Source organism: Littorina saxatilis, linkage group LG17 (genome assembly GCF_037325665.1).
Source record: "Littorina saxatilis isolate snail1 linkage group LG17, US_GU_Lsax_2.0, whole genome shotgun sequence".
NCBI classification, from domain to species: Eukaryota; Metazoa; Mollusca; class Gastropoda; order Littorinimorpha; family Littorinidae; genus Littorina; species Littorina saxatilis.
The window spans coordinates 24,300,725-24,324,521 of record NC_090261.1 but is presented as its reverse complement, the minus strand read 5'-3'; the positions used below and the strand labels follow the sequence as shown (position 1 = coordinate 24,324,521).

The window sequence follows — 23,797 nt, the reverse complement described above, 5'->3', positions numbered from 1 at the left end:
TGACTGGCAAGTGTCAACATGCAAACTCGTGATTCTTCACACACACACACACACACACACACACACACACACACACACACACACACACACACACTGACACACACACACACACACACACACACACACCTCCCCAAGGCACGAAAAAATTACTCCCTCCACGAAATTTTTACTCCCCATTTTTATATTTAGTCAAGTTTTGACTAAATATTTTAACATCGAGGGGAATCGAAACGAGGGTCGTGGTGTATGTGCGTGTGTGTGTGTGTGTGTCTGTGTGTCTGTGTGTGTGTGTGTGTAGAGCGATTCAGACTAAACTACTGGACCGATCTTTATGAAATTTGACATGAGAGTTCCTGGGTATGAAATCCCCATACGTTTTTTTCATTTTTTTGATAAATGTCTTTGATGACGTCATATCCGGCTTTTCGTGAAAGTTGAGGCGGCACTGTCACGCCCTCATTTTTCAACCAAATTGGTTCAAATTTTGGTCAAGTAATCTTCGACGAAGCCCGGACTTCGGTATTGCATTTCAGCTTGGTGGCTTAAAAATTAATTAATGACTTTGGTCATTAAAAATCTGAAAATTGTAAAAAAAAATAAAAATTTATAAAACGATCCAAATTTACGTTTATCTTATTCTCCATCATTTGCTGATTCCAAAAACATATAAATATGTTATATTTGGATTAAAAACAAGCTCTGAAAATTAAATATATACAAATTATTATCAAAATTAAATGTTCCAAATCAATTTAAAAACACTTTCATCTTATTCCTTGTCGGTTCCTGATTCCAAAAACATATAGATATGATATGTTTGGATTAAAAACACGCTCAGAAAGTTAAAACAAAGAGAGGTACAGAAAAGCGTGCTATCCTTCTTAGCGCAACTACTACCCCGCTCTTCTTGTCAATTTCACTGCCTTTCCCATGAGCGGTGGACTGACGATGCTACGAGTATACGGTCTTGCTGAAAAATGGCAGCTACTTGACTAAATATTGTATTTTCGCCTTACGCGACTTGTTTTTACTTCCAGAAAAAATCTTGTACGCAAAAATGGGATGCGGGTGAAGGGATAATGCCAATAAGTGATCTCGCGCACACCGAATGTCGCGCTACCCTCCTTCCACCCCTTCCACCACCAAGACTAACAGGGGACAAGGGAGTACAAATTTCGTACACCTGGCATGGGAAGTTAAATTGCTTGTGTTGGGGTGAAGTAATTTATTCGTTATTTATTCGTCAGGGGAGTAACATTTTTGTACGAAATGTTTACTCGGAACTCACCTGTCTTGGGGAGTCATTTTCTCGTGTAATGGGGGAGTGTTTTTTTCGTAAAGGGAGTAACTTTTTCGTACGAAATGTTTACTCCGGAGTAAAAATCTCGTGGGAGTAATTTTCTCGTCAGTCAGTGTTACACCGGGACGTTCTTCAATTTCAGTCCTATGTAAAAGCCTGAACCGGATTTTTTGATGGACGACACGATTGTTTACACGGGAAGGATTTCATTTTTAACTTCCTCAATGACAGCAATGACCAGTAAACAAGGGACATGCACAGCAAATTCAGTCACCAATTGAATCAGCTGACTGATAACAGGAAGACGTACGGCTACAGCCTCACGCATCCACTTCAGTGTCTCGAAGAGGAAGCAAATAGACCTACTGCATGCTAGCAGTGCTGGAAACCCAGAGGAAAAAGCAATAAGACAGGAACGAAATTGTTAAACATTTTCTGCACGACTCAAAAACTGACAACTACTTATACGATGTGATACTTTTCAAGTTTTATCAGTTTGGCTCATAATTAGTCTTTATACAGATTATCAGGTAAACAGATAAATACATGATTAAAGGCATCTATATATATATATATATATATATATATATATATATATATATACGACTAGTGTCTGTGTGTCTGTCTGTCTGTCTGTCTGTTCGCGATGCACGGCCAAAGTTCTCGGTGGATCTTTTTCAAATTTGGACACCGTATTCAGCTACACCCCGGACACAACCTCATCGATGAGATATTTGAACACGTGCTCTGAGCGCGCAGCGCTGTGCGCGCTGAACCGATTTTTTTGGGTGTTTTTTTGTTGTTGTCGGGATCCACTACCAGTAACTTTTCCTTATCTTCTCCAGTGTTTTCAGCCGCGATTATCTCCCTTCCTCCGTGTGGCGTCAATCCATATTCCCGTTACTACGTTACTATTTTTAGAAGGTCACTGCACGTTACTATTTTTAGAAGGTCTCCAGTGTTTTGCGCGTTTATATCCTTTCCTTCGTGCGCCGGCTAAGCCGGCGTACACCCGGCAAAGCCGGGTCCCAGGCGCAGCCTGGTATTCGGCTCTACTTCTTCCCGGCGAAGCCGGTATCCGGCGAAGCGGGTAATCATCTAGTCTATATATGTATATATGGCTTGTGTGTGTGTGTGTGTGTGTGTGTGTGTGTGTGTGTGTGTGTGTGTTCACGATGCACGGCCAAAGTTCTCGATGGATCTGCTTCAAATTTTGTGGGCATATTCAGGTAGACCCCGGACACAACCTGGTCGATGAGAATTTTCAACACGTGCTCTCAGCGCGCAGCGCTGAACCGATTTTGGTTTTTCTGTTCATCCATTCCCAGTAACTCTTCCTTATCTTCTCCAGTGTTTTGCGTTTATCTCCCTTCCTTCGTGTGGCGTCAATCCATATTCCCGTTACTATTTTTAGAAGGTCACTGTCCACAACGCTCCTTATCTTCTCCAGTGTTTTGCGCGTTTATCTCCCTTCGTGTGGCGTCAATTGAGACTTCACTGCCTGAGGAGAGTATTGATTCAAACGAACGCGTGGTTCTAAATTGCGTCACTCGGTCACGGATCGGAGAAAACAAAAAAACAGTTCCAGATTTCAAAACCATGTTCGTCAGCCATTGTTTTTAGTAAGACAGACCACATGTGCACGAGCTTCGCTGACGTACATCGCAAAATGTCATGACGTCACCACAACTTTCGGTTTTGGTTCGATCTGTTCCGTGCACGTCCCGCTGTTAGTTTGTTCAGAGTTCGCTCATCACGCGATGTGCACTTGTGTTTGTGTATTTTTGTCTTTGGAGACAATTATTGACATCAGTTCGTTGTAGCATAGACCTATAGCCTTGTGACGTTTAGAGACAAAACGGCTCTGGGGCGATGAAAACGTGTTTGTTAAAAGAGGGGTTCGTTATGCAAATGAGTTCAAAAGGTTCGATGAAGCCGGAAAGTAACAAGTAAGAAATAGAAGGCTGTCTGCCGGGAAATCAATGGCAGTTTGTTAAAAGAGGGATTTCGTTATACCCAGGTTCGTTACAGCTGGACTCCACCATAGTTTTACAGCGGCTCTGCAACACGCTGATTACGGTTTGATCGAGTCGGGCGGCCACAAGAATGGGACAGGCCATTAATAATCGTCAACAGCCGTAACAAAGAGATTCCAATTTCATCTCGAGTAAAGATGCAGAAGAAAAAGTTGTCACGTGGTAGCGTGATGTCACTGGTGGCGCGCGCGTGCACGGATTGGTGTGAGCTGGCCTCAGACGCAGCACCAACATAGCGTTCAACTCGCCGTCTGCTTTGGACGCTTGGGCGCTTTCAGTTGTCTTCCCTTGTGTTTGAGTGGCTCGGGTTTTCTCGTCTTTATTCAACGTGTGAGGCAAAAGCCTAGCTGCAACCGGCGGAAAGTAGCCTAGAAAATCACCCCTGCTTGTGCTTCTTCTTTTTACTTCAATTCTGCGACTGACTTTCCCAGCTTCGCAACTTTTTACAGTGCTGTGTCAGTGCCGACAATTTGTTTGGGGTGAGTACTCTGCGATGTTTGGTCAGTTCTTCACAGGCTCTTTTTCCTCTCTCACCTCCCACCCACCCCTCTCTGTCATTAGTCGTCTTTCTAACGTTAATCGTCTCGTCGTTTTACTTCTCGACATTTTGCTATATTGTAATTAAATGTGCAGCTTCTCTTTGTTACTTCTTTTACGAAGTTTTTATCTCCAGACACTGTTTTGTTTAGTGCTTCAAGAATTTCAGACGGTAGCAGCCGACAGTCCGCGAAAGCAGACGAGACACAGACAGTTGGCATCGCGTCTCTAGAACGGTTATAGTGCGGTTGTATACTGTTCATTGAATGCAAACACGCTATTCTACAGAGACCGGTCTGCCCTCGGGGGCAATTCTCGCTGCAAGAAAAGAGGCGGTATGAGCAAGCATCTGCCATGCTTTCGAATTTATTTGCCTGGAATTTCACAGAATAACACGGAGAGGAGTCCCATTTTAGAAAGTCTTGCCACCGCGTGGGGACGCCAGATCGCTTGTTGTTGATGGCTGTTGCTGTGAAGAAAGCGAAAAATTTCAGCAGCCGATTTTTCTTTCTTTTTTTCTGTTCAAGACTGTTGCTTTTGAGCCGGCGAGACTGGACCGAGCTCGGCATATTGAATCGGGGTCAGACCGGGCCAGTATATCTGCTTGTTTCATCTCGTGTTCGGCGGCTTGGTTGGAATAATATTTTTCTTGGGGATTCAGTTGCCAACCTTACCTCAGTTTTGAAAGTGTTTTCTTTTTTTTACGTCTATGCGTTTTGTGGAGTGCTTTCGAACCAAGATAAGCTCAGATAAGCGTTAGTTTAGTGTTTTTTCTATGGATTGCCACGGCCGGCTGAGACACTCAAGAAACGTTCTGCGGGTCAGTCGCCAAAGGAACTGCACTTGAGTGTATACGATTAGTGTATTTTAGTACTAGTATATTGACTGTCAGTTTGTGAACTTCCGGGGGTCAGTCAATGAGTGCAATAAAGATCATACATTCATTGGGCACTTTCGTGTGTGAACATGAAAGACTAAGTTCGATCCCAGGTTCGGCGGAAATTTATTTCACAGAGTCAACTTTGTGTGCAGACTCTCTTCGGTGTCCGAACCTCCCCCCGTGTACACTACATTGGGTGTGCACGTTAAAGATCCCACGATTGACAAAAGGGTCTTTCCTGGCAAAATTGCTTAGGCACAGTTAATAATTGTCTACCTATACCCGTGTGACTTGGAATAATAGGCCGTGAAAGGTAAATATGCGCCGAAATGGCTGCAATCTACTGGCCGTATAAAATTTCATCTCACACGGCATCACTGCAGAGCGCCTAGAACTGTACCCACGGAATATGCGCGATATAAGACTCATTCATTGATTCATTGATTCATTAAGATTCGGGATACAAAAATAAGAATGGTAATACTATGTTATTGGACAAAAACAAACAAACAACCCTACTTAGACCCAGGGGCCCGGTTTTTATACAGACAGACAAACACTTATTATAATACAGATAATAATAAACTTATCTGAGAAAGTTCTCCAAGAAACTCGCTGGCAAGACGCTGGCGAAGCAATGACTAATAGTGCCATAAGACTTATTAGAGTCAGCAAATAAATGGAGAGAGAAAGAAAGAGAGAGATAATGCTAGGTTGGGCAGGAGATTGAAGTGTTGAGCTGGTTGTGACAGAGCGAGTAGGAGTGGCAAGTCGAGAATCAGGACTATTGTCATTGTGTGTGTGTGTGTGTGTGTGTGTGTGTGTGATAAGCCTACATTTCCTGCACCAACATGACCTGAGGACTCATTCTGATACGTGAGAGATAATAAAATTAACACAGACACCTGTGTCAATAAAAACCAGCCGAGTACCTAAAAATGCAGTCTGTACATTATTTTTGAACATTCACCTTTAACGGCCCAAAAATTAGTCAGAACTGGGTTAGCTAACTGTACAGGAGCGGGTATCAACAGCAATACGCTCAGCGTTACACCCCCTCTCTCCCCCCCCCCCCACACACACACACCCGACCCCTTCGTTCCATCTGCGGTGCAGCGTGGTGTTAGGTCACCCTGGCCTTTGAACATACGGCGGGTTTCTAACTATTGACCTGCTGAGGCTTTAGTGAACGGAATTGCACACCTCAGATTTGCGCTCAACAAGCAGCTAAATGCAAGGCCTTGGCTGGGTTATCCCGACCAGAGACATAGAATCAATGTATGTGTCGTCCCGACTCGGACTGTGTCTCCAAGCTTTCTCAGTGTCGCTTGTCTCGATCGCTTCGGTTGTCGCATTCCCTCACTGTTCTCTGTTTTTGTGTGTCCCCTTTCTGTACATGAATGTTTTGTTGTCCCTCTGTGTGCCTGACTCGCTGGAGAGAGAGAAAGAGAGAGAGAGATTGAATTGAATTGAATTGAATTGAATTTTATTTAACAAGGATTAAGATTTAAGGCTACGCCTTTTCTTACAATCTGTCCTTGGGACGCATAGACACACAATTAAATAATTAAAAATTAAAAAGTTAACCAACAAAAAAAAGGAGGTCGGGAAACTTCAGCACGTGATAATAAAGATGACGATGATGATGATGATGATGATGACGATGATGCTGGATAGAGAGAGGGAGAGGGAGAGAGACAGACACAGACACAGACACACACACAGACACACACAGACACACACACACACACACACACACTCATACGGACAGAGACAAATCGGTAGGCAGACATACCGACACTCACGCATGCACGCACGCACGCACATACTGGCACGCACACACACACACACGCGCGAACATACATTTACAGCTACATCAACTACCCTAATTTCTCTCTCTGTCTGACTGTCTCTGTCTGTCTATCTGTCTGTGAGCACCTGTCTGTCTGTCTCTCTCTGTCTCTGTCTCTGTCTCTCTCTCTCTCTCTCTCTTTCTCTCTCAGTCTCTCTCTCTGCGTCACTGGTATCAGTCCGTGAATAGCTTCATCTTGGAGGTCCGTGACTCATTCCGGCCTCAGTGGAATTGAACTGGCTACCTGATGCCAGCGCCCGATACGACGTTAGGCCTATTTTCAGTTCCCTGTAACGTATGGCCTAGGTCCAAGGATTTACTACTGGGTTATAATGATTGTGTGCAACTGGATGAGTCAAGTCTTTTCTGATGATTAATTTCATCAGTTAACATGCGCTCGCTTCCCGGCCTTTTGATTGATTGATTAAAGGATTGGTTTTGATTGTTTGCTCATGACTAAGACCTTTTGATGTTTTACTGTATACTTAAAACGAAATGGCTATTTTGCCGGTACCGGCAACGTAGCCTGTAAGCTACGTTGCCGGTACCGGCAAAATAACGATATGTTACGGTAGAGGCTATCTCTCTCTCCTCTCTCTCCTCTCTCTCTCTTTCTCTCTCTCTCTCACTCTCTCTCTCTCTCTCTCTCCCTCTCTCTCTCTCTCTCTCTCTCTCTCTCTCTCTCTCTCTCTCTCTCTCTCTCTCTCTCTCTCTCTCTCTCTCTCTCTCTCTGAAGCTAGTAAAGTGAAAGTTACCGCCTGTGATTAAATACTCACCAATAAATGACAGTTTCTGATGGGAATTTCTTTGGGGGAGAGAAGTGTTCACTGATTGACAAATTTGAACTTTTATAGTGAGTTTTATTATCAACTCCACCTCGGACAACAATTGGCTTCTTTAGCTGCAGAAAACAACTTTGATTTCCAAGAGAAATTGAGCGTGTTAGATTTTGTTGTAAAAATGTGGGGATCTGGAAAACATGTAGCGGTTGTGGAACTAGTGTATGATATGACAGTCGCCCCAAACCCACCACCACCAACAACAACACCACAGTCTCACGAGGATGGTTCATTCGCACCCAAGCCCTACGACGTCTCACGAGGATGGTTCATTTGCACCAAGGCCTACGACGTCTCAAGAGGATGGTTCAGTCGCACCAAGGCCTACGACGTCTCATGTAGCGGTTGTGGAACTAGTGTATGATATGACAGCCGCCCCAAACCCACTACCACCAACAACAACACCACAGTCTGACGAGGAGGGTTCATTCGCACCAAGGCCTACGACGTCTGACGAGGAGGGTTCATCCGCACCAAGGCCTACGTCGACGTCTCTTGATAATGTGACGTTACCACCAAAATCCCGGAAGAGAGGCAGACCAAAAGGAAAAGTAGTAAATGCTATTGGACTGCCTAGCCGGAAAAAATGCAAGGTTGACAAACCGTTCCCTTTTCAAAGAAGTCCTCGGTGGATCGAGAATCTCAGATCCCTCCATCTGCAATGCGCTGGAAAACGCTCAAGACCAAAAACCAAGTTCTGGTTCTGCAGGAACTGCTATGAATGACACACACACACACACACACACACACACACACACACACACACACACACACACACACACACACACACACACACACACACACACACAGACATAGAGACAGAGAGTCAGCGGCAATGATCATAGAGAGAGAGAGATGTGACGATGACTTGTTGTATATTCAACGTCCGTATATTCAATCTATTTCATGTGATTCATGACACACACATAGAGACAGAGAGTCAGCGACAATGATCATAGAGAGAAAGATGTGACGATGACTTGTTGTATATTCAACGTCCGTATATTCAATCTATTTCATGTGATTCATGACACACACATTGAGACAGAGAGTCAGCGAGAATGATCATAGAGAGAGAGATGTGACGATGACTTGTTGTATATATATTCAACGTCCGTATATTCAATCTATTTCATGTGATTCATGACACACACATAGAGACAGAGAGTCAGCGAGAATGATCATAGAGAGACAATAACCAGTATTTAATTCCTTGCATAGAGATCATCGGATATTTGCCAGTTAAATTGGTGTATTTGGTGTTTTAAGAGAGAGAGAGAGAGAGAGAGAGAGAGAGAGAGAGAGAGAGAGAGAGAGAGAGAGAGAGAGAGAGAGAGAGAGAGAGAGAGAAATATGGCTTTTATTCGTGTATAAGACAAGGTTGTAATTGCATTTGAAGTTTGCACATCAGAAATACAAATATTGAAGATTACTTGTGTATTGCCTTTGTGAGATGGAGAATCCGACTAGACGTTTCATTTTACTAGCTTCAGCAGCGTCCAACCGGCAAAATAGCCTCTACCGTAACATATCGTTATTTTGCCGGTACCGGCAACATAGCCTACAGGCTACGTTGCCGGTACCGGCAAAATAGCCATTGCCTACTTAAAAAGTACACGCGCTCCGCAAAAAAGATAGCCAGTGTATGTATCGGGGATCTTTTCCCTCCTTTTTAGTAATTTTACCCATCTACCTCTGCTATTGCATTTTTTGGTCTATCTTTGGTCGATTTTTTCTTTCCTGGCCGATGTGAAAATGTGTTTGTTTGTTTTTACAGTCCATGCTAGAAAACAATGTTTTATAAATACGCAAAAGCGTTATTGTTATTTTTTTGCCAGTAGATTATAAACTGTTGTAGCTATAACCATGCCGAATGTTTTGCAAATAAATCAGAGTCTACTGCGTTTCTTGCTAACTGGAGTTAATGTTTACTTTACCCAGAGACATAGATAGAATGTATGTCTCTGCTTTACCTTTGAACAGGTAAATTCTTTTCATTCATTCTTTTGAACTCTATTCGCGACCGGATTAATAATACCTGTTTAATAAAGGAATAAGTGCTCAGGACACTTTAACAATAACATGGTTTTGTTTGTTCAGCATATTTGGGTTTGACGGAGGTGAGCTTCCTCTGTTAATTATGCTGACTCATAGTACATATGAATCACAGGCATGGGCTTGTCAAAGTGACTGTGATGGGGTTAATTATTGAGTCACTTGAGAAAAAGTGACTCTATGTAAGACACCACCTTAACGTTGGACTTTTCTCGGAAACTATCAAAGCGATCGGGCTCATATTTTGTTTAGTCGTGACCTCCAATGACCTCTACACTTTAACGATGGTTTCGTTGACCTTTGACCTTTTTCAAGGTCACAGGTCAGCGTCAAAGGAAAAATTAGACATTTTATATCTTTGACAAAGTTCATCGGATGTGATTGAAACTTTGTAGGATTATTCTTTACATCAAAGTATTTACATCTGTAGCCTTTTACGAACGTTATCAGAAAAACAAGGGAGATAACTAGCCTTTTCTGTTCGGCAACACACAACTTAACGTTGGGCTTTTCTCGGAAACTATAAAAGTGACCGGGCTCAAATTTTATGTGAACGTGACTCATTGTGTTGTGAATAGCAATTTCTTCCTGTCCATCTGATGCCTCATATAATATTCAGAACTGCGAAAGTGACTCGATCGAGCGTTTGCTCTTCTTGTTTTTGTTGTAATGATTTTGTCCAAAAAGCTTTTATGTTAAGTTTAACATTGTTTATGATTCTTTGTAACAACTGCTGCGTTTATTTTTTGTTTATTTTTTTAGATTAAACGTTAAATTGAACACGATTTTATTCGTGACCACCTATACATTTCTTCATTTTGTGCGTGTTAAAACAAACACCGACAGACACAACTGCACTTGCAAGAAAGACACAACGGCCTGATGGCACGCTCTCACACACACTAACACATAAATTAAGGGTAACACACATAAATACGATCAGACTCACATTATTATTATTCTCTTTATTTATATAGCGCCTTATCCGAAGTTCAAAGCGCTTTATGCCGTGTGAGATGGAATTTTTTACACAATATATCACGCATTCACATCGACCAGCAAACCTCAAGCCTATTAGGCGAATGTTCACCTTTTGCGGCCTTTATTCCAAGTCACACGGGTATTTGATGGACATTTTTATCTATGCCTATACAATTTTGCCAGGAAAGACCCTTTTGTCAATCGTGGGATCTTTAACGTGCACACCCCAATATAGTGTACACGAAGGGACCTCGGTTTTTCGTCTCATCCGAAAGACTAGCACTTGAACCCACCATCTAGGTTAGGAAAGGGGGGAGAAAATAGCGGCCTGACCCAGGGTCGAACACGCAACCTCTCGATTCCGAGCGCAAGTGCGTTACCACTCGGCCACCCAGTCCTTAAACCCGAGGAACCGCCTACACACGCACGCATGTTCGCACGCATGTTAGCACGCACGCACGCGCGCACACACGCACGCACGCACACACGCACGCACGCACGCACGCACGCACGCACGCAAGCATGCAAGCAAGCATGCTCACACACACACACACAATGCACACACACAATGCACACTCACACACACACATGCACACACACAATGCACACACACACAAAGAGTTATCCCAAGTCAATGGATTCCAATGATAAGACTCTCCACACGAGTTTGTAGAATCCTGCTTCTTCAAATTGTTCCACGGACCTCAGGTTGTTTCAACGTCCATTAACACGATAATTAAATGTAGCGCGACTTGTGTTGCTGAGTGATGGAGAACTTGATTAACTCGGCAATGTGTGTGTGTGTGTGTGTGTGTGTGTGTGTGTGTGTGTGTGTGTGTGCGTGCGTGCGCGCGCGCCCATGTTCACAGCATTCGTCTGTGTGAGGACATAACTCACTGCTTAGTACTCTAATTATATAATGGTGTGTTCACACATATGGATCAAGCTTGCAATCTGGCTATCACTTAATTGCCACCTGCTTGGCACTTTCCAGATGGTAAACATCCCGTTCCGAACAAACACGGTTGTTCACACTTCCCTCGCAAAACTTTCTCGCCTTCCTCACTGTCTCTCTCAGACAAGCAAAACCAGTGGAAAATGCGTGCAGATCAGGAATTATTGATATATATATGTCACAGTAGAAACTAGAATTCAGTAGGATCCGGAATCCTACTAGTAGAGACTGGAATCTCAGTTTCTACTAGTAGATACTGGAATTCCAGTCTCAACTGGACTTTTTCAAGTTCAAACTGGAATTCCAGTATCTACTAGTAGATACCGGAATTCCACTTACAACTGGATTTTTTCCAGTTGAAAGTGGAATTCCGATATCTACTAGTAGAAACTGGAATTCCAGTTTCAACTAACAGCCAGTTCATGTTGGAATTCAGTTCAAATTGGAATTTCGCGATGGAGATGAATGTAGTTTCTTTTTTGTTTAAAATGAACAGTTGACTACTTTATTGAAAGCAAATCCATTGTTTAAAAAGACCCAACACCACAAACTGCATAGTCAAATCAATGAAAATCACATCAGACAACTTCAGGACATGTTCTTGCATTTCTTGCTGTGCGGGTGGCATTTGGTGCCACATGCAAGTTTGGCATCTTTGCACGGACACCTCTTTGTCATGCACGCGCCTGTGCACGTACAGACGGACCTGGCGACAGCTCCACGGTTTTGCCAACCAGTTGATGACCTGGAGGCTTGAATGAGGGACACTTCCTTAAGAGTCTGTGGGTTTACCACATTGAGATGTGGGAGGACCACACTGCTCATGTCCACAAGCTCCACCCCCCGAAACCAGTTTTTAACAATTCCAGTCGGGCAATACACCCGATAGACAGAATCACCGCCCCTCATCTTTGATTCCAGAATCTTGCAGGTCAAGAGCCGCACGTCAGTGTTGGTCCTGTCGGCACTGTGGATTTTCACTCCGACAGTGTGCCCGTTTTGGAATGATTGGGTCACGTCTTTTACCTTCTTTTGGTACCTCGTGTCTTGACGTCTGGCAGCCTTCAAATAGTTATTTCTGGCAACAAGTCGCTTCTCCTTGTGAGCCGTGTTCCCTTCTTCATTTTGCACTGTTGCAGTGCGTTTCCACAACACAAACTGTCCTACTTCTAATGGTTCATTCATAGGGTTGGCAATTGTAGGCACATGTGTAGGAACGAACACTTCGTCAACAGAAAACACAGCATGAGTGGTTTTAGTCACTTTCACACCATGCACAACGTCAAGATTTGTGTGCTCTGTGCCAGAACAAACGATGACGTTGTCGCTCAAAAGAAGATACTCCTTTCCTCGCTTGTGGCTGGTACAGGTAGTAGATGATGTACTTGGTGAATCCACGTTTTCTACAATGCCGAGAGAAGAACCACCAGCACCTGTGAAACAAACAAATTAAAATCGTCTACGCTGGTGTGAAAACCAAGAAAGGTGGTGTAAGGGTTAACCTGTTAACATCTTCAAACTAGTCTTTATAAATTGATAGAAAATATGGCACATTGAAAGTGTGTTGAGGGAAGTGTGAAGAAACTTACCAGTGGCATGCTGCTCAGGAGTGCTGAGAGAAGGTCCGAGAGGATCCTGAAAGTTGACTGCTTCTGAAGAACGGTCAGCACCTGTGAAACAAATAAAATGCAGTTGTATTTGCAACAGACATTTGCAGTCATTCTTCTTCTTCTCTGTTGGGAAATGTGACATGATAATGTGGCATGTATGTGTACACATTAATCACTGTGTACTAGTGTTTCGACGTTGAAGTGATACAGGAAGAAATTCTGAATAATTCATTGCAAAAACATACACTTGACCCATTTTGACAGGAAAGTTTTTTTTGAAAGTTGACTGCTTCTGAAGAACGGTCAGCACCTGTGAAACAAATGAACTGTAGTTGTATTTGCATCAAATCTGCCATTAATCCCCAGAGTCATTAACCCTTGCCAGTGCACCTCCCGTCTCCTGCATTGTCTATCATTATCAAAATTGTGTTCATCATTAGTTTGTTATGGCTGCAAAAGGGTTAATGTAATGGAATGTTACTCCTATTAATACGACTAATACAGTAATGGGCGTCAACTAGTCCAATGGTTGCATGGCCAATATCTCTAAAACACAAGATTTTTAAAACCAATTCAGATAGAAGCATACCACATACCAGCAGTTGAAGGTCCGGGAGTTGGCAAAGAATTGTTGACTGGCTGCAGAACTGTATCAAAGACCACTTCACTCCACACAGTGATTCTCTCGTCGTCCTCGCAGCTGATGTCACTCTGGCTCCCTGACTGCACAACTGCACTTCTCTGACTCACGGCTGTGTCTTCTTGACTCAGAACTACACGCCCCACATTGTCCAGCCACACTGACTGCACGACTGCACCATCATGATTCAATGACTCAACGACTGCACCTTCCTGACTCAATGACTCGACGACTGCACCTTCCTGACTCAATGACTCGACGACTGCACCTTCCTGACTCAATGACTCAACGACTGCATCTTCCTCACTCACTGACTGCACGACTGCACCTTCCTGACTCAATGACTCGACGACTGCACCTTCCTGACTCAATGACTCGACGACTGCACCTTCCTGACTCAATGACTCAATGACTGCATCTTCCTCACTCACTGACTGCACGACTGCACCTTCCTGCCTCATTGTGGGAAGCATAACAAGCAGATCATTTGGCAAATCTTCTTCACGCACAATACCCTGAGCTGCAAATTCCTCCCAAACAGCTTGGTCCGAACGTGGTTTCTGACCAAATACAAGTTCATACGGTGTTGTCCCAGTTGCACTTGAAACTGATGTGTTGATTGAGTGAACCACAGACTTTAATCCCCTGCTCCATTGTGGGCCATTGGTATCCATCCATTTGCCTAGTTTCAATTGTAGGTCTCCGTTCCCCCTCTCAATGCACCCTGCACACAGTGAAGCAATCCCAGTTGGATACTGTCACCTTAAATAGAGGCCTTTTCAAGCCTAGGCCACTGCACTATGTCTGTAGCCCATATTTCAGGTTGTAAAGCTGATTTATAAAGCTGCTAGAGCAGTTTTAATTTGAGAAGTCGAGTGTATCATTCATCGAAAGGTTCATGGTACTGTCACAGTACCATTAAAGGGGTATGAAAGACCTAAACCGGAAGTAGAATTCCTTGAACGGCAGCTGATACATTACTCTATGAACTCTCATTATCCAGAAAATTAAGCCTGAAAGCCTGGTATTCGCTGAGAAACATCGGAAAACGCAAAATCAAAATAAACAATCCTTATCCGGAAGTGGTAAAAAAACAACGTTTTATTATCAAAAGGGAAGTGTGGCTTCGCGTCGGACATTGAGTTGGAATCTTCCAGGCTTCTCCCATCACATGGGATGATAAGATTCAGCCTTTAGGACCACTTCCGGATAATAATTGTTTAATTTGATTTTGAGTTTTCCGATGTTTCTGAAGTAATACTGGACTTACAGGCTTGAAACTTTGGATAATGAGAGTTGATAAGGTAATGTATCAGCTGCCGTTCAAAGATTTCTACTTCCGGTTTAGGTCTTTCATACCCCTTTAAGTGCCATGACCATTTCGACCATTTGGTATCAATTGAACCGTTATGGTGTGTAGTTTTTGAAAAGTGATGTAGTTGCAGCACTTTAGTACAACATGCCAAATGAACCCCTTGTTGCCCCAAAACGTCAAAATTTTGAAAAGTTCACTCATTCCCCTAATTTTTAAAAATGGCACTGTGTATTTCACTTTAAATGCAGTTAGACAGGCTTAGGAGATCAAACAGACCCAAATCGGTAACGTTGGATAACATATCGTTAATTTTGAAGAAAAAATAAGTTGGAAAAATGAAAAATGGCATTTTTTCCATATTTCACAGACAAGAGGTTAATTTGGACTTTTATGTAAAATTGAGGCACACCAAAATCACTTTTTCAAATTTTACACCCCCAGACGGTTAAAATAACATCTATTTATCCATGTTAATCCATAGTTTGACTGATGTGATGAGAACGTTTTACCAAATATTGCTCAAATTCCATAATTTTTTTTAATACTTTTGATATATTCCCAGTCTTAATAACGCAATCCCTTCTCAAAATGCCTTAAAATACATCTGTAAAGGTCAAGGAAGTCAAACAGATTCATAATATGTTTTTAAATTAAAATTCAAAGTGCCGTTTTCCAAAACTAGGGGAATGAGTGAAAACTTCAAAGTTTCCTGGTTTTGGTAACAAGGGGTTAATCTAGCATGTTGTACTAAAGTGCTGCAACTGCGACATTAGTTTTCAAAACCTGGACATCATAGCGGTTCAGTTCATACCCATTTTAGCTTGTTATACCGCCAGTAAAAAAAAAAATCACAATCACAATCACCACTATGGAAATTTTAGATTAGACCTATTGCGTTAAATTTCGGTTTCATATTCCATGTTACCACAGGTAGGTCTGCCTCATTAACCCTTTCACTGCCGGGGTGTTTCAATTCAATGTCAGTAAAATGTGAAAAATGATCCGATTACGAAAAAAGCTGAATGTTTATCTTTTGACAGATGCAACAGACAAAACATGTTACCACCGGTAGGTCTGCCTCATTAACCCTTTCACTGCCGGGGTGTTTCAATGCATGGTCACTCTTCGACAAGAATGTTTTCTCTAACTGGCTAGAGTGCAGGACGGGTATACCCGTCTTGTAGGCACTGTAAGGGTTAATTTTCATTTCTGAAAAAAATACAAATAAAAACGAACACTTACCCTGACTTTCAGGATGTCTTGGGCGTCCATGGATGATCACTGTTCCAGGCCACAGATCACACACTTCACGTATCACGTTCGCCGTGAATTCTCTGCCATTGTCACTCTGCAGGAGGCGTGGTGGTCCAAAGGTGCAGAATTGGTCGAACAGATGACCTGCTACCTCTGCTGCAGTCTTGGATTCCAAGGGATAGGCCCAAGAAAACTTCGAAAAACAGTCCCTTGCATGCAGGATCCATTTAAAGTCCCTGTCAGGCCTGCTGCGGAAGTCAATGAGGTCGATTTGGACTCTGAGTAGAAAAGACAGATTGATCATTGCCTTTCCAGATGGAAGTGATTTCACCACCTGGCGCTGCCTGCAGCTGGGACAGGTCTTCAGGAACACACTGACTGCTGAGTGGTGGACTCCTGCGTAGTTTGCTTTGATTTCCGCCCACGTTTTATCCCTTCCCCCATGGCCAACATGAACGTGACATCGCGCAATTGTCGCAAACAATTCCTCTCTGGTCACAACCGGGCAGTTGGTTTTCTGGCAACATAGCATTGTCCTTGCCCCCACAACTTGTAATTTATAATGCTTTGCACACCTGTACTTGAATTTGGCACCTTCTGGACATTGCTGGCCCTTGTTCAGTTGCAGAGCTTTCACTATTTTTGTGTACTTCTCTTGGGCAATGCAGAAACATTCTCGTTTGCTGTCATCAAGACTCCGTATGTGTGCTTCTAAAAGAGAATAAAACAGAGTTTTCTGATCCTCTGACTCGGACTCCATCTTCAATCTTGACTGCTGTCTGTCACTGACACTTCACTCTGATCAACTGATCAAGACTCACTGTGAATAGAAGGGCCTCGGTTGTTCCATATTACTCTGGCTGGAGAACATTGGTCACTTTATTTGCAACAACAACTCAGATTCACGTGAAGAAGTCATTGTCACATCTAAGCTTTGTTTTCAAGTTGAACCCTCTCTGTGGATATGATCCCAGTTTCTTTTTCAGTTTTCAAATAATTCCAATTTCCATATTACTCTGGCTGGAGAACATTGGTCACTTTATTTGCAACAACAACTCAGATTCACGTGAAGAAGTCATTGTCACATCTAAGCTTTGTTTTCAAGTTGAACCCTCTCTGTGGATATGATCCCAGTTTCTTTTTCAGTTTTCAAATAATTCCAATTTAAACTGAATTCCAACATGAACTGGCTGTTAGTTGAAACTGGAATTCCAGTTTCTACTAGTAGATATCGGAATTCCACTTTCAACTGGAAAAAATCCAGTTGTAAGTGGAATTCCGGTATCTACTAGTAGATACTGGAATTCCAGTTTGAACTTGAAAAAGTCCAGTTGAGACTGGAATTCCAGTATCTACTAGTAGAAACTGAGATTCCAGTCTCTACTAGTAGGATTCCGGATCCTACTGAATTCTAGTTTCCCCTGTGACATATATATATATGTATATATATTATAATCTGTATTGGTACGGCCTATATGACAAAAGTACTGTGAATTGTAAATTGAATGCGTTCTGATCACTTTGGCGGGGTAAAAACGCCGTTTTTCTCTACCCTCGTCATCCCCACACCACCACCCCACCTCCTCCCCACCCAATATCCGCTTTTTTTCTGAAATATTATTGAGGAATTCAGGTACATCGCTATATGGCAGACTCAAAAAGTTAGGGGCAGTAAACTCCAGATTTAGCCAGACACCGCAGCCGTCCGGCAAGCCAAGACACGCTCCCACGGTTGAGATAAACAAAACTGACACGCGCTGACGGATAACACGCGCCACTGAGGGGAAGAAAACGAGCGAGATGGCGAGTGCGATGAAGATGTGAACGGACCATAAGGGGGCGGGGATGGGTGTCTTTCATTGACTAAAAAGTATGCAAAGAAGCAAGTGAAATGCACTCCTAGTCCTACCATTCTTCTTCTTGTCGTTCGCTAAACAAGTCCTACCATTCAGTTTGGAGTTACTCGTGAATAAAGGGCATTAATCAGTCAAAATCGGTTGTGATTTCTCTCCCACTTTGTTCAAGAAATTGATGAAACACGAAGAATTAAGTGACAGTCGTGTCTGTATCTGTCACTTTTTATTCGTGTCTGTTCATATGTATGCAATGTAGAAATTTACAAATGAAATAATGCTTACTTCAGAACTTCAAAATCGTATAAAAATGCTTAAATGCTTTTCCTATGATACAAAGGAAGCAGCGTCTGTATCAAATCCGGCGCATATTTTTTATTTCATTTTTGGGTTTTCAGCAGCTGTTTTATGTCGTTGAAACTCCAGGCTGAGAGAGAGAGAGAGAGAGAGAGAGAGAGAGAGAGAGAGAGAGAGAGAGAGAGAGAGAGAGACAGAGACAGAGACAGAGACAGAGACAGAGACAGAGAGAGATCTTCGTCTTGAAGGAGCCATGGCAACTATCAGTAATCGTCGCTTCGTTAGCTCTGTTGAAAGGAACGTGTATTTTCACCTAATTTCAACATCCCCATCCCCCTTGTTTTTCATATTTTTTTGAAGCTCACCTGTCTGTAAGTGCTTTTCTTGAAAGCGTTTAAATTGATTAAAATACTTTTTTTTTCTTGCTTCTCTTCTCTCTCCCCCATCCGCTTTCTTTCTTTTTGGTAGAACGATTGTCTGAAAGATAGTTACAAAGACAGTACTTTTTTGCAAGATGTCCACGTTGAATCATCAACATGCTGGTTTGAACTAGTTAACTGGTGTAGTAGAAAAAATCCACAAGATTTTTACTTTACATTTAAATGTACTTATGCTACTCACGGTTTTACTTTCCAGAAATGTGTTTTTCCGTACATGTATGCATGAGGTTGATCAAATCTGACCCAAATTCTTTCAAAACTGCACTTCCTTATCGGGGGGGGGGGGGGGGGGCACTTATAGATTGAGTTGTATTGTAGGAAGTGGGTAATAGGGGAGCAAAAGTATGTGTGTGTGTGTGTGTGTGTGTGTGTGTGTGTGTGTGTGTGTGTGAGCTTGGTGAGAGAAATATCAATCACCTTCAATGTAAAACCCTGGTCGAATTGTGGATGCCCCTTCAACCCGTATCATAAATATCTGCCATTACTCATCGGTGACTTGTTAGCGGCGGGTTGCATCACGCAGACACTTTGCTGGCTGGCAGCGGGTGAAAGTGCTCAGCGGAGCGTGGTGGTTTTTAAAACAAAGGGCCAGAAGCTGTATAGATCTGTCTGCTGAGTCAGAGATATGTATAGATACACATCTATGGCTGAGTGAACCGCGTCGGAGGTGTGGTGCTAGGAGCATAGCACAGGTGCTTGAAGTGAATGCTTGGAGTGGAACAAGACAAAGAGATAGTGCTGAATTTCATGAGAAAATAGATTGATTGCATCAGCTAGAAAGGATCCTTTTAGGACAAGGTCGATCGACGATTGTCTGGTTAGCCAAATACGGTAGTAGAATTTCTCCGATAAATGTGTGCGTCTACATTTCGTAATCAGTTTTGGGAATTTGACGCTGTAGGTATAGGCGGTCAAGTGCATTTTGAGAAGAAACTGGCAAAGAATAAAACATGGAAGGAGAGTAGAAGTTGGATCACCCCCCCCCCTCTCCCCCCCCCCACCTTATGGAGACAACCGTTGACAACGTCATGAGATGTTGTACTTAGATACTTATGTTAAAATCATCGATGTCGAACCTCTAAACCAATGCTTCTTTAGTGTGCATCACTTTCATCCAAACAGGTGGAAGGTAGACCTGATATCCCTTTACACTTTGATAATCAAAGTTGCTTTTGGGAACGGAAAAGTTCGAGTATTTTTCTTCTTGAATGAACCCTGGACTCAGAGGATTGGGACCAAGGGTCTCCTTCTATGTCTGTGACTTCTAGTGCCTGTGTACAACAAACGGACAGAAGTAGGAGATGGGTCGTGTCTGATTTTAGCACTCCTGAGAGGATGAGTAGAAGATGGGAGGGGGGATGCGATTGTAAAGATAAGATAGAGGTAGCGCGGACGGAAGGAGGGAAGAGAATGAGCAGGATCAGGAGGAGGAGGAGCAGCATAACAAAACTCGAAAGGGGAATGTTGCAGAAGGGAGGGAAGGGGTGGGTATGGAGGGAGGAGGGAGGAGGGAAGAGGAGGGAGAAGCATAACACAACGAGAAATAGGTTTTACAGTTGTATTGGAGGAGGGAGCGAGGAGTGGGTTTAAAAAGAGGAGGAGGGGGAGGAGGCAGTAAAAGAAACGAGTTGTACGGGTGGGGGCAGGGGAATGTGTGTGCGTTGGTGGGGGGGGGGGGGGGGAGGGTCGAAGAAGGGATGCGTCTGGTTGCTCGCCGGGGAGATAGAAATGCCCGGCATTCTAAACATGTGTCTGGGTGATGTACGGCAAGGGGCAGCAGGAGGTGCAACGGCGTCTTTTGCTGTTCAACTGCCCCTCCTTCTCGCCCTCCCCACCCCCACCCCCCACTTCTCCCCTCTTATTCACCCTCCTCCCCCTCCCTTGGAATGTACACCTTGTACAGTAGATGTCAGAATAGGTTGCGTGTTTTTTCTTCGCCTCCTTCGGGGTCGCCTTCTGGGCAAACGAGAGGGTAAAGGTGGTGAAAGTGTGTGTGTGTGTGTGTGTGTGTGTATATATATGTGTGTGTGTGTATATGTGTGTGTGCGTGCGTGCGTGCGTGCGTGTGTGTGTGCGTGCGTGTGTGTGTGTGTGTGTGTGTTTGCAAGGCTGGGAGGTAGGAAGTGTATGTGGACCCACTTCGTGGAGGGCGGTGAAAATGAACGTCTTCAGTTTTTGTGCAGTCGATCATCTGCAAAAAGAACACTATTCTTTCCTCTTTTTGTGTCAAATATTGGACGGAACATGTACACATAAACTGCACTGTCATCTAGGATCTTGTAATGGCGTAATGTTGTTCAGGATTAAGGAGTCACGTGGTCAGCATGTGACCTGAACACCTTTTTGTGTCTTTTGTCACGGCATCAATGATCTGATCAATCACACTGCAAGCTGCAGCTATGGGTAGTTAGTTGTCTTGTCATTCTGAGCACAGCCACGCTCAAAGTTTTAACCTACGTAAAGTCATACTCATGAGGGATCATCGTAAAAGCCCTTTTGTTAAAAAGAGAAGGGAAGAAGCGGGGCAACAACAAACAGAACAACAAGCAAACAACATTTTTTGTTTTGTTTTTGCGAAGTGCGCAAGCTTCGGGCAGCCGCGACAAGTTTGCCTTTGAAGCTTGCCCGGCCTGGGAATGCAGTTGAAAACCAGGTGAAATGCCCTGCACTATTGACCAGGGGGGATTTTTCACTCGCTAGCTCTTAGTTCTCGTCATTCCTGCCAGTTTTCTTAGGGGCGATTTCGAGCCATTCCCCCTTCCATTATACTTTACCCCCCCCCCTCCCTCCTCCCCATTTTTGGCGGCGATTTTGAGCCATTCTCCCTCCTTTTACTCTCCTCCCTCCACCCCAAACTGTCTTTTTCCTCCCATTTTTCATACCGTCACTCCAACCTCAAAAGGAGAGAGTCGAGATTTAGGGAATTGTTGAGAACATCCAAACCTGTTGTCTTTCCTTTGACAGCAAAGGGCACGTGATTAACTGCTAATTAAGGGAGTGTTGCACAAGGATAGACCTTTGTATGGACAAGGCTTTTGGGGGCTTAACCTTTTTTCTTCTGGTGAGATTGTTTGAAAAGGAATATGAGCGCGAAGATTTTGCTTGACTAGTAATAAACTGTTGCTTTGAACTGTGCAAATCTGGACTAAGGCCTTAAAAATAGAGTTCTGTTTCGGTCACATCGTGTACGCCTTGAAGTAGTCATATTATTAAGCCATTGAATACATAATTACTGATGTGGCCTAACAGGTTTTATTCATGTATGAGTAAGGGTAAAATCATCAACAGCATATTACTCATTGTGAGAACGATTGCAACCATTCTGCTCAATAACAAGTTTCGCATCTGTGTAACTTAGTCAGCCCATGTATTCTAGATAGCATGACTAAGTAATAACTGGATCATGGGCACGTGTCAATGGTTCGGAAGGAAAACAACATCTACTGGATCTGGCGATCTGTTAAGTGCTTTTAATTTGTTTATATATATATATATTTTTTTTTATATATATATATGACAGAAGTACAAGAAAGGCCATCTTACCACTTACTATTTTTTACTCCCAAAACAAATTGAATGTGCCTGCATGCATAATTATCGGACTTTCCCATCAGACACATTCTTCCCACCCTCCTATTGCACAAGAGAAACACGCCTATCGTCAGCAACAAAAGCAAAGATTCCCTCCGACTCAGTCTCACGGTCGCACCAAAGCAGGGTTACGATAACAAATCATTTGTCAAATATTTATAACAAGCAATTATCCTGTACTCCTCCTCCCGTCTTTCCCAGTGGTTAACAATTATAAACTAGTTAACGAAGAGATTCAGTCTGTGATGATACTGATATGGATAGCAGAATAAGGCTTCGTGGGAGAAAATACCACCATATATCTCTTTCCCCTCTCTCTACCCAAGATCTGGGCGGGGATATAGCTCAGTTGGTAGCGCGCTGGATTTGTATTCAGTTGGCCGCTGTCAGCGCGAGTTCGATCCCAGGTTCGGCGGAAATTTATTTCACAGAGTCAACTTTGTGTGCAGACTCTCTTCGGTGTCCGAACCACCCCCCGTGTATACTACATTGGGTGTGCACGTTAAAGATCCCACGATTGACAAAAGGGTCTTTCCTGGCAAAATTGCTTAGGCACAGTTAATAATTGTCTACCATACCCGTGTGACTTGGAATATGGCCGTGAAAGGTAAATATGCGCCGACATGGCTGCAATCTACTGGCCGTATAAAATTTCATCTCACACGGCATCACTGCAGAGCGCCTAGAACTGTACCCACGGAATATGCGCGATATAAGCTTCATTGATTGATTGATTGATTGATTGATTGATCTTCTGAAGGCTACGTACGCTAAGAGCGTAGCCTAGAATATCTTGCCTCTACTACTGCCAACACGTTCAACTTTTCAAACTTTTGTCTGGTCGCTCGTTTTCTGACATTTCTCTCCTTCTCTGGTACACCGTTAAAGTGTATCAGGTAAATTTACCTTCCCCACCTTTGTCGCCCTAGGTAGAGAATTTCCGCCCTCGTGTAAACAATTCCCTCCCGCCTGCCACACCATCCCGTCTTCTCTCTCTTAAACCTCCACCCCCCCCACACTTTTTCCTCCGAGTTCCAATCTCTTTCCTCTGTCTTCAACGGATAGGGAAGAAGTCAGATAATGGTTCCAGACATTGGATCTCTCTCTCGTTCTCTGAATCTCTCTCTCTCTCTCTCTCTCTCTCTCTGAATCTCTCTCTCTCTCTCTCTGAATCTCTCTCTCTCTCTGAATCTCTCTCTCTCTTTGAATCTCTCTCTTTCTCTCTCTCTCTATCTGAATCTCTCTCTCTCTCTCTTTCTCTCTCTCTCTCTTTGAATCTCTCTCTCTTTGAATCTCTCTCTCTCTCTCTCTCTCTCTCTCTATCTGAATCTCTCTCTCTCTCTCTCTCTCTCTCTCTCTCTC

The 23,797-nt window shown here is 43.3% G+C and overlaps 2 protein-coding genes and 1 long non-coding RNA gene across 3 annotated transcripts in view; 1 reads left to right on the top strand and 2 right to left on the bottom strand.

Annotated features, from left to right (window-relative positions):
• Positions 1-3,608: 3,608 nt before the first annotated feature.
• Positions 3,609-23,797, top strand: part of LOC138953969 (uncharacterized) — a 110,495-nt gene continuing 90,306 nt past the window's right edge. Inside the window, exon 1 of the mRNA XM_070325993.1 lies at positions 3,609-3,815. The gene's annotated coding sequence lies outside the window, so the exon portion shown is untranslated. The remainder of the gene's footprint in view (positions 3,816-23,797) is intronic.
• Positions 10,036-23,797, bottom strand: part of LOC138953974 (uncharacterized) — a 256,228-nt gene continuing 242,466 nt past the window's right edge. Inside the window, exon 2 of the long non-coding RNA XR_011451657.1 lies at positions 10,036-10,153. This is a non-coding gene — a long non-coding RNA (uncharacterized lncRNA). The remainder of the gene's footprint in view (positions 10,154-23,797) is intronic.
• Positions 11,858-17,641, bottom strand: LOC138953843 (uncharacterized). Its single transcript, XM_070325803.1, has 4 exons — positions 16,243-17,641; positions 13,642-14,409; positions 13,025-13,105; positions 11,858-12,868 (listed from the first exon to the last, which is right to left on the bottom strand). Exons 1-4 carry the CDS (start codon positions 17,012-17,014, stop codon positions 12,024-12,026), a joined length of 2,466 nt encoding a protein of 821 aa, XP_070181904.1. The 5' UTR covers positions 17,015-17,641; the 3' UTR covers positions 11,858-12,023.